Source organism: Chelonoidis abingdonii, chromosome 22, assembly GCF_003597395.2.
Source record: "Chelonoidis abingdonii isolate Lonesome George chromosome 22, CheloAbing_2.0, whole genome shotgun sequence".
Taxonomy (NCBI): domain Eukaryota; kingdom Metazoa; phylum Chordata; order Testudines; family Testudinidae; genus Chelonoidis; species Chelonoidis abingdonii.
The window spans coordinates 12,595,710-12,606,454 of NC_133790.1; the positions used below are offsets into that span (position 1 = coordinate 12,595,710).

A 10,745-nucleotide genomic window follows, 5' to 3' on the forward strand; every position below is an offset into this window, starting at 1 on the left:
CAGAAGGGGAGTGCGGGGGCGGGGGGAGCCCAGGGCTGCGCTGGGGGGCAGCCAAAAATTGTTTTGCTTGGGGCGGCAAAGAAACCTAGAGCCCGCCCTGGTCACTGGATGAGTAGTTTTCTGTTCCCTGAGTGACCAGAGCAGGGGCTGCACTAGATTAATCAGGAACCTGCTAGAACCAATTAAGGCAGACAGGTTGATTAGAACACCTACAGCCAATCAAGGCAGGCTAATCAGGGCACCTAAGTTTAAAAAGGACCTCAGTTTGTGGTGTGTGTGTGTGAAGAGCTGAGAGCAAGTGGCGCAAGGAGCTGAGAGGGAGAGCTGCTAGAGGTTTAAGGAGTACATGAAACTGATCACTCAAATAGTAATTTTATAACCAAGAAAGCTGAGAGCTATGTATGCTCAAACTTGTAATGTCACAGGATTGAGATTCAATGGAAGGCATACAAGGAAGGATCCTGGATGTCCAAAGTCGTTCTTTTAACTTTCATTATTTTTAAAGGGCCTATGTGATTTCACATTAGGAGCAGGTTAGTGTTTATGTCTGTCATGACAGATCTTTAAGCTTAGGATACTTTACAAATAAACTCACTAACCAAATCAAGTCACAGCAATTCAAACCTAGTTCATTAAGAAGGTTACTTTAAAAAAAAAAAAAAAAAAAAAAGGATTTATTTTTTGGTCCAAATTTAAAGTTTACCAACTTAAAGGGCACCGTGTTTTTAATCAAGGGAAATTTTCAAATAGTTTTTTTCCCTTATAAATAGTGAATTCTATACTTATGTCCATCACTGATTCATTGTTTTGCCCCAATCACATCACTGTATCAGGCACTGCCCATTTTTCACTAGAGAATACTGTATACAGTCTAATAAGGAGAGATTTAGCTAAGCCTCTACAGTGAATCTTGGCACAGACAGCTATAATTAGCTTATGAATAATACCATTAGAGACATTAACGGGTGAGATTGCCAAAGGAGCCTAGATTACTTGAGAGCACAAGCCTCACTGAAAGGTAGCAGGAGTTGTGCTAAGTCACTCAAGCATTTTGGAAACTCTGGTCAACATTGCTGAACTTGCAAAAAGGAGTGAAAAGTATTGTTTTTTTTTTTAAAATCTAGAATGCATATAAGTGATGTTTTAGGCAACCACATTGTAACAAGGCAGCTTTTTTAAAAATATGCAGTATTACAGTTTTAACAAGTTTCTCAATGCTTGCTCTGTCCGCATCTTCCACTGATTTTGAAGGCAACTTTATATTATAAAGATTATCTTACCAATGACCGTCCATTGACTCCTGCATGTGAAAAAACAGTATCTAGCTATTAATAACACTTCACTAATTACAGTAAGTGTATGAGAGAAACATTGAGTGAAAGTAAATGTTACCAGTACCATTCAAATGAAAGCAATGTCTAATGCGGTATAATTTTCTTTGCAATACACACACGGACATTATTGTAAATATTCAGGTTGAAAACTTAAAGTCTACTAGCGAATGGAAAGAAATCAGCTTAGAAACTTCTACTCGCATCCAAAAGTATATCATTTTAGTAGTCTTGCTATCCTCTATATAATGAATACTTATATTAACATTTTATTCTGTGATTTGTTTTGCTCTCAATATCACAAATGTCTCTTTCCCTATGGTCCACCTTCAATATATCTGGTAAACGTGTTCCTTTGATAGATGAAGTCAAGGTGGTAGGCAGCTTTCCTTGAAGACAAAGTTTTTTGTTCTGAAAGTGCACCTTTGTCTCTAAGCTGAGAGCTACTACTTCTCAAGTTGGTGCTCCTGATCTGGGACTTGACCATTACTGAAGACCTGTAAAGCACCTTGAGTGGGACAGTAGGTTCTCATTGTTGGAAAATGGAGGAATGAGTATCAGTCTCACAGTTCCACCAATGTGTCCTTGACTTGAGATGTGAGACACTTTCAGACAGAAAAGAAATGTTGTCTTTGAGTTACTGTTTTTAGAAATTGATTAGGTTAAGTTTTAGATTAGCTTCTTGAAGAATTATGGAAAATGTTTTGAAGACATTCCCTTTTCCAAATGGGATCTTAAAGCTGAAATGGGCAACTTCAATTTATTTATATCTGAGGTGTAAAAAAATGTACATTTCATAAATTTTGCAACATTCATCTCCTACTTAAAAGTTCTCAGTGAATATGGCTGCATACCCATTAAGAGTACTCATTCATGATAACTATCTGTGGCAAACTGCCGGTACTGTTCTGCTGGGTCTCGCGATTTCTCTTCTCTGGGGTAGGTTCAGGGCGCTATTTGCTTGCCTCTGAACGGTTCTAATTAACTTCCACTAGAATGTCCTTGGAGGAGGGGAGTAGGAGAGGGAGGGTACTGGGGCCCGGCCCTCTACTCCAGGTCCCCAAACCAGGGAGACCTGAGGGGTTGTGGGTGAACCACTTGAACTAGCGGTTCCTTCCCCTGGGTACTTCCCTCTCCTACCCTTCAGCTTGGTGAAGTGCTTCTTGCCTTCCCTGTCTACACAAGCCCTGGTGCCCCTTACCTTTAGGGTTTTCTTCTGGACTTTCACCAATCCACCGCAGCACTCCTCCAACTTTCTATTTCTCTCTTATCAAACTCTTCTCTATCTCCAACTTCTGCAACCTGCACATCTGCTCCACATCAACCTTCTCCTTCAACTCCCACTCTGTCTTGACTAAAGCAGGGGTTATTTAATCACATGACTTGCAGTCAGGTGCCTTCTAATATCTTAAAAGCAAACCTTCCTCCTTGGCCAGGGAATAAGGCCCCCTGCTAACACTTCTCATGCTTGCCCTCTGGCACATGCCGATATCACAATCCAGACATATCAAATAATCTAAAAAAAGTAAATACTTACTGCCTTCAGGATTTTGTGCAGGACAGATAATGCTGTGATTTCTTTCATTAACTTCTTCCACATTTTGTTGCTATTTTAGCCTATATTGTTTCTGAGTTCCTCAAACCTACAGGAAGAAAAATGTGGCAATAAAAATGCTTTGAAAATATTTGCTACCACAGATTAGGAGAAGAAATGCATCTTTGATTCTAGATTTCTGGAGTGAAAGGATAACTAGGTCATTGGATTGTCAAAAGTAAGGAAATACCATACCATAAAGAGGTCAAAGAAAAAAAAGCAGTATTGTAGACTTTATAATACAAACCCAAAGATTATTCATTTTGTAATACCAGGGACAAATGCTGCATGGGCCAACAAAACATAACATGCAGAAAACACAAAGAACATTCTACATCTAAGGAGCAATGAGTCATAGATTTGTGTTCTTTCCCAGGGACTGTAGGGTATGGCTTACACTGACAGTTTGCAGCGCTCGTTAGTTAAGCTGTGCTTGTACAGACTGTTGTATGGCCAGCGCTACAGTGTGTCCACACTTGCACCAGTTGCCAGCGCTGTGGAGTGGTGCATTGTTTTTTATGGGCAGCTTATCCCACAGAGCACCTCGTCATTTTTGGTCACTGTGGGTTGTGGGTAAGGGGTGACGGAAGGGTGCAGGTATTCCGTTCCTGTTCCAACCACCCGTGGTCCTGTGTGCATCGCTTTCCCTTTTCAGGATTTGGTGCCAATTGTGAGTCTTGTCGGCTGTGGATTTCAGAGCAGAAATGGAAGGCACCGAGTGCTGCAGGACATTGCTGATGAATGCTTGCCAGCCAACATCACGTCTGGCAGTGGAGCTATTCCTTATGCTCCAAAAGTGACAGTGAAGACCGATGATAATAGATTTTGCCTGACGCGCCTGACACTAAATTGGCTTGTTGGCAGTTAACGGACGTGCTCAGCACCGTGGAACGCCTGACCTTTGGGCTCGGGAAAACATTGACTGGAGTGGTGGAGAATCACATCGTCCTGCCAAGTCTGGGATGGTACGAGCAGTGGCTGCAAGAACTCAGGATGAGAAAAGCCACTTTCATGGGACTGTAGTTGCTGAGCTCGCTCCCAAACCTGCCAGCGCCAAGGACACGAGACTGAGAGCTGGCCCTGTCACTGAGAAGCGTGTAGCTATTGCCAGTCTGGTAGCTGGCAACTCCAGAACAGCTACCCGATCGTCGCAAACCAGTTTGGAGTGGGAAAGATCGACCGTCTGAATAGTAGTGATGCAGTTTGCAGGGCCATTAATCGCATCTGCTTAAGAACCGGTGACCCTGGGAGAATGTGCAGGAAATTGTGGATGGCTTTGCACAAATAGGGTTTCCCTAAACTGTGGAGGGGCGAATAGATTGGAACGCATAAATTCCTATTCTGGCCACCACCCACCTAGCCAACCGAGTTACATTTAATCGGAAGGAGGTATTTTCTAAAATATGGTTCTCCAGTGCTTGGATGGGATCACCAGTAGGCATATTCACTGACATTTACACAGGAATGGCCTGGAAAAAGGTGCATGATGCATTGCGCATCTTTTCGGAAAAAACAGTTGGCATGTTTCAGGAAGCTGCAAGGCAGGGACTTTTTTCCCAGACAGAAAATCACAGTGGGGGACATCGAAATGCCCATTGTGATCCTTGGAGACCCTGGCTTACCCGTTAATGCCTTGCTTCATGAAAACCGTATACAGGGAGCTTAGACAGGAGCAAGGGGACCGGTTCAACTACAGGCTGAGGGTCAGAATGACTGTGAGTTGGCTTTTTGGCCGTTTTTAAATCGGTAGATGGAGAAGTCTCTAACGGGAGCTAGATTGTGGGGGAAAGCACATCCAGCGATTATAGACCGCGCTGCGTATCCTCCGCATAATATTTGTGAAGGGAAAGGTGAAACCTTCATTGAGACGAATGTACCTCCAAGGTTCACGCCTGGAGGCTGAATTTGCACAGCAGAGAGCAGGGCTACTAGAGAGGCCCAGCACAGTGCGTTCAAGGATTAGGGATGCCTTAAAGGAGCACTTTGAGGCTGAAAGCCAACAGTTATGTGGTGTGCCTTCACAGCAGTTTAGTGCCGTGCCACAGCAGTTCTTGGCATGGTTGCAAATATTTGCAGTGCCTATTTTTCACTTGTGCGGTACAGTATGTTTAACTTTCTGTTAATAATAAAAACTGTTAAAAGACAATAAAAATCTTATTTAAAAATACATACAGTAATAACACAGGAAGGGGGTACGTGATGAGCAAGTACAGTCACAGTATTGGAATGTGTTCTTCCGTTTGAGGGCTCTGCACTGCCTGCTGACATGAGGGTTAATATGCTTGCATGGTGATGGGGGTTGAGTGCCATAGGGTAAGGGTCGTAGTTATCAGGCTTGTGAGGTGAACGGTATTGGTGATTGGGGCAGGTGGTGGTGGGGTGGGTAAGAACCAGGTGCTGGAGAAGGTGTTTTGGGGAAACAGTGGGCACAAATGGGTGAGTTTTGGGATTGGGGTGAGGCATCAGCGGGTAGTGGTCTGCCTGATGTCTACCACATTGACTGCCATGAGGTCTGTGTGGTGTTCATTCAGGGCTTAGCAGCCGATCTCTCGTCTTGGCAGCTTCCTCCTTTAGAGCTCTGTTCTCCTCCACTCTTGTAATTATTATTTGCTGTGATACAGCACATATGTCATGTCTTCCTTCGTTTTCTTTTTTTTCTTTAAGTTTCGCAAAGTCTTTCAGAAGTCTGCCTGGTGGAGGCAGTACTCACAGGTCACTTTTCAAAAAACAACGAAGTAAACTGTTAATACAGAGGCAGCATTGTTTTTAAGAGTATTTGTAGGCATTACAATTACACACTGTGACCCATAGCACAGATCGGACGTGCTGCATACAATTACATGGTGGGTTTTCGACACACGCTGCTTCACGGGAGGGAGGGGTCGATTGTTTGCGTACAGGAAATAACACAGAGCCATACTTGCATAACGCAAGCACACCTGGGAAGGGAGGGGAGGAATATTGACTCTGGAAGCCATGGGTTTCTGTGAGTTGTGGGAAAGCTAATAGATCACTACAAGGAAAATAACACAGAGCCATCTTGCACACAGCGGCTCACCTGGGAAGGGGAAGGGGGGGCTGCTTGTCTCTGCAATGCCATTGGGTTTCTGTGACTTGGGGAAAGCAAGATGAGAGCTACAGGGAAAATAGGAGTGAACCCTTCCAACCCACATCTGCCACATCAGGTACTCTCCTCAGCAGGCATCTTACAACACACGGCTCACCCTCTCGGACGGGAAAGCGGGCGGGGGCTGCTTGCCTCTGCAATCCCATGGGGTTTCCGTGATTGTAAAGCAAATAGAGCAGCTACAGGAAAATCAATGGGCTATTCCCACATTCTAGGCTATGCTCGCAAGGCAGCCATAACCCCCCTGCTCCAAAACATTTCTATTCCTTTATAATAAAAGCTTCTTGACCGGGACAGGCTCCTCTGCTGGTTCCTCATACCAAGCCGCGGGAGACTTGACTGGCTTCCTTCATCCCAAAACTGATGAGATCCTGCAGCTTGGCAGTGCCCATGCTGGGGCTCGTTTGGGGTGTGGAGGCAATGGTCACTAGTTGATTGATTGATTGCACTCCATGTCTAGAATAGAAGATTAGTCCCGGGCATTAAAGGGGGCAGGTCACCTGAAGCCCAGGGCAGTGGGAGTGCTAAGCGGATTGACCAGAGAGCTGAAAGGTATGCTGGATATATCCTATATACCCTGGAGGCCAATAAAAGCGTGCGTGAGTGAAGTGTCCACACCTGATGAGCAGCGCTGCATCAGCAGTGCTGGATTCGCTACACCCGTAGCGGACCCAGGTGTACAGCCAGCGCTGCAGACAGGGAGCTGCAGCGCTGGCTGAGCTTTGTAAGTGTGGACACCTGCTAAGTTGCAGCGCTGTAACCCCCTCACCAGCGCTGCAACTTGCAAGTGTAGCCAAGGCCTTAGGGTACATCCAATTATGGTTTCCCAATATGGGGTAGAGGAAATCCCTTTTTTTCCAAATATACACCAGATTTTAATCAGTATTTTAAACACAGATGATATAAAAAATTAAGCTTTAAAAAACTACATGCTTAACATTAAGATCTGTAGGTAGGGTCAGGAAGAATCTTTCTAACCCCCCTACATCAATATTGCACAATGAAGTACATTATGGAGGTTGTTATTCCTCTGAAGCATCTGGCATTAGTAATTACTTAGAAGAGTATACTTTGTCACTTCCAGCATGAAAATTCCTACATCCCTGAAACTGAAAGCAAGATACAGTAAAGAACGTTACTTTGAAGTTTCTACCAAACAAATTTGACTTATGTATTTTGGGTTGGATTTTTTTGTATTGTGAACAGACTATTTCAGAGATCTCTCTTTTACAGTGTACATTAAAGTCATGGGAACCTCAAGGACTTAGTAGTGAGTTGACTTACGCTGAGGACTTGTTTGTGACATCAGTTCAGAAAATATTTCCTATGCAGATAAGCAATCAATCATATCCTTAACCATCTTTTAAACAAACCCATCCCTATAAAGGGCAACACTTAAAGGTGTTTAAGAGCTTGCCTAGTGAGTGTCACCCAGGTGTGACTACATGTGAAATATGAATATAGTCAATATTAATAAATTCAGATACAAAATGATACATGCATACAAATAGGATGATATTCAGCAAATCATAACTTTTCCAATGACATCTTACATGCCCCATCTTGTATGAAATGCATCATAATGAAGCCATAATCACATTCTATCATCATTATGAAGAATGTGGGGTGCAGTGTCACAAGGTGAACTAAACAAAAGTTGAGCATCTTGACTGGCTGGAGTCTTCTAGAAAAAACACTGTATATCTTTATTCGTATATGAAGCCATCAATGTATATGGTGGTTAACAAAGCACATTCAACAAGTTAAAAGTCTACGTTCTTGCCACCAAAGAGTTTACAATCTAAACTGACTAGATAATACACACAAATTAATTCAAATGAGAGTGGGGGGAGACAGAAAAGGGTTCACGGTCATTATATCTCTCCTCCCCCAAAGAGGAGATACACAGCCCTCAACAAACAAAAGTATTACAGCTATTAAATCCCAAACACGTCCCCACCCTCAACAAAGCAAACAACCCACATTAAATGCTCATGTAAATTAACCCCCCATTCCTCCCCCTCAACAATAGTCCCTTTCCCTAACCCCTGCTCCCACATCCCCAGCCAAAACTTGCTGATAATATGAAAAGTTTATGCTAATAAGCGATATGTCATCACATCTCTGTAGATGTCCCTACCATTCCTGCTCAGTTCCTTCTAATCACCCTGCTGCTACCTGAGCCAGGTGTGTTTGCTGCAGGGAGGAGGGACCACCTGCCCCCTCCCCTCCAGTGAGATCTGGGAATCTGTAAGGCTCTTGGGAGGAAAGGGGCAGCATGCCTGAAAACATTTTGATTGGTTGTAATCTTCTGAAACAGCAGCAATTAGAAAAAGAACTGAATGGCTACTGGCTGACTAAAATACAAGAGATACTACTTCTGGCTGTCTAGATTATGAAGAAAGACATTAATAACAGTCACATAATAAATATTATAAATTATTCAGTCAGGAAAAACCAAAATAACTTGTACGGAATTTTTTTTATTTTTACTAAATATGAAGAAACATAAGCCAAGTTCAAATTCTGTTCTTAGTACACGGCACATGTAGAAATACTTTTTGAATTATGTGTTCAGCTACGGTCAAAGACAGATTACTGAAGTCAAAGAGAAAAAGGGAAAACTGGTCTGCATCAAATTTCTTGTGTGCATTCTCCTTCGACTTCATCTGAAGCATGGAGTCTTTTGACAACGGTAGTGATCTCAGTGACAATAAAAGTGATGCTAATTCCATTTCTTCATCATCTAAAAAGAACTTTACTACTCCACCTGTTTCAGTATTATAAATTCATATTCCTGGAAAGTTTTCATATGTTCATTATATTGCTATTAGAAGGTTTTTGGATAGACAATCCCACAACCAGAAGAGTGAACTTAATTGTACATTTGCTAGAGGTATTCATGACAGCAATACACCATTTTATATAGTCTAAAACCTTTATCTTAGAATTTGATCATAAATTGCGTCCAATTTATAAACTACTAAATAGGAAACAGTTTGCAGGAAGTTTTCTGAATGTCAAAATAGATTGCGTGAAGAAGAGTTGGTGTTCTTACTGCACAAGCTCCTCATGTGTCGCTAGCATCTACTGAATGGAGCAACACTCATAATGAGGGTGCTATCAGCTAATGATAACTCCACAACCAGTGGTTTACTCATTCCATTGTACAACTGAACATCACCGCTGAGCAACAACCCAATATGTTGCTGACCATTTTAAAAAATGTAATCAATTACTTGGGTTATTTCAGTTGTGACCGACAGTGCAGCTAATATTAAAGCTACTTCAGCTTTGTTGACAAGAGTGTCCACACCTTCTGTGTTATCATGTGCTGTGCATATGATGCACTTTTTCCTCTGGTGATGCTGAAGATCTGACAACTTTCTCATCATGTATCAAAAGTGAAAAGCATTGTCGTTTTGTTTTTTTTTAAACTTAAGTACCAGCAGCCATTTTTCAGCATCATTTAGTGCAGCACTCAATTTCATCCACACTGAATGAGCCTGGTCATACTCAGTGGGCTTCTTCAACTAAATGTCTCAAAGATTTTCAGATATGTAAGAAGGCCCTTTAATCAGCTACTGCTGAAAAAGTGGTGGCTAGGTGCCACCAATGAATAATCTGCACTGATATTCTTGACCACGATGTCTTCTGGATGCAAAACTCAAAATTCATTTTACTGCTTGAACCCACAGCTCAGTCCTTTCAGAATATGGAAAATGATAATTCCACATTTTTGATACAAAGAATGAGTTCCTGAGCATTAAGTAAAATTTATGAGAATACTGAACACAGATGATTTACAAAAGCAAATTCTTCGAACAGGATTAAAATATAATCCTGAAAATACATAAGATTTTTTTGCTGAAAAATCTCTTGCTCTGTAGTATCTGTTCACATTTTTACTACAACTTTTTGCTTTAGCACTAGCAGCACTTCTTAAAATAAATCAAATACATAACTACCACGAGAGCTTCCATCCATTTGTAACAATGGAAAGCTTCTCTAACTTACATGATCTACCAGAAGTACATGCTAGGTATATGTGTTCACCATACGTTACAGTAAGACTGATGAAATCATAGCTATGTTTCTGCTTTACATTCCTAGAGGGAAGCTATGCAAGAGTCATTTTAGTAGGAAGTCCTGCAATATATTGGCAAATAGCAAAACTGAGAGTACTACTTGTTTGTTTTTGTATAGTGATTTTAGCCATCATGGTTACACTATAATTTCTGCAGTATTATTTTTATATATTTGACATTTTCTTTATATCATGATGCCTCAACTTTTCCCTGACAAAGCTGGTTGATGTAACAAAAGGTAAGGCTTTGTTTATTTTGGATCATAAGGAAACAGGAATAATTTACAGAATATGGTATTAAAAGCTTTTTTTAAAAGTTGATTAATAAATACACAAATCAAGAGTTACGGGAAGAATCATTACCGAGAGACACATTTTAAACTGATAAGTGTTGGAAAAATTATCTGACCCTTGTTTCATTTTACCTGCTGGAAGAAGTCATCCAAAAAATAATCTTTTTCAACAATAGTTGTCTCTCCATCTTCATCTTTTTCACACTGTAAAACAAAAACCAAAAAAGTTATTTAATTTGAGCATGCCTATGAAATGAAGCACAAGGATGTGTTCCGAAGCAGAATTAAGCAACTAATTACTTCTAGTAAATAG

At 41.5% G+C, this 10,745-nt stretch overlaps 1 protein-coding gene across 1 annotated transcript in view; it reads right to left on the reverse strand.

The window, feature by feature from the left end:
* The window catches only part of STX2 (syntaxin 2), a 30,234-nt gene extending 23,790 nt beyond the window's left edge, over positions 1 to 6,444 (reverse strand). The window contains exons 1-2 of the mRNA XM_075060090.1: positions 6,373 to 6,444; positions 2,869 to 2,938 (exon numbers count right to left, since the gene is read on the reverse strand). Of these exons, the coding sequence (XP_074916191.1) occupies positions 2,869 to 2,938; positions 6,373 to 6,444 (142 nt within the window). The remainder of the gene's footprint in view (positions 1 to 2,868; positions 2,939 to 6,372) is intronic.
* Positions 6,445 to 10,745: the final 4,301 nt, after the last annotated feature.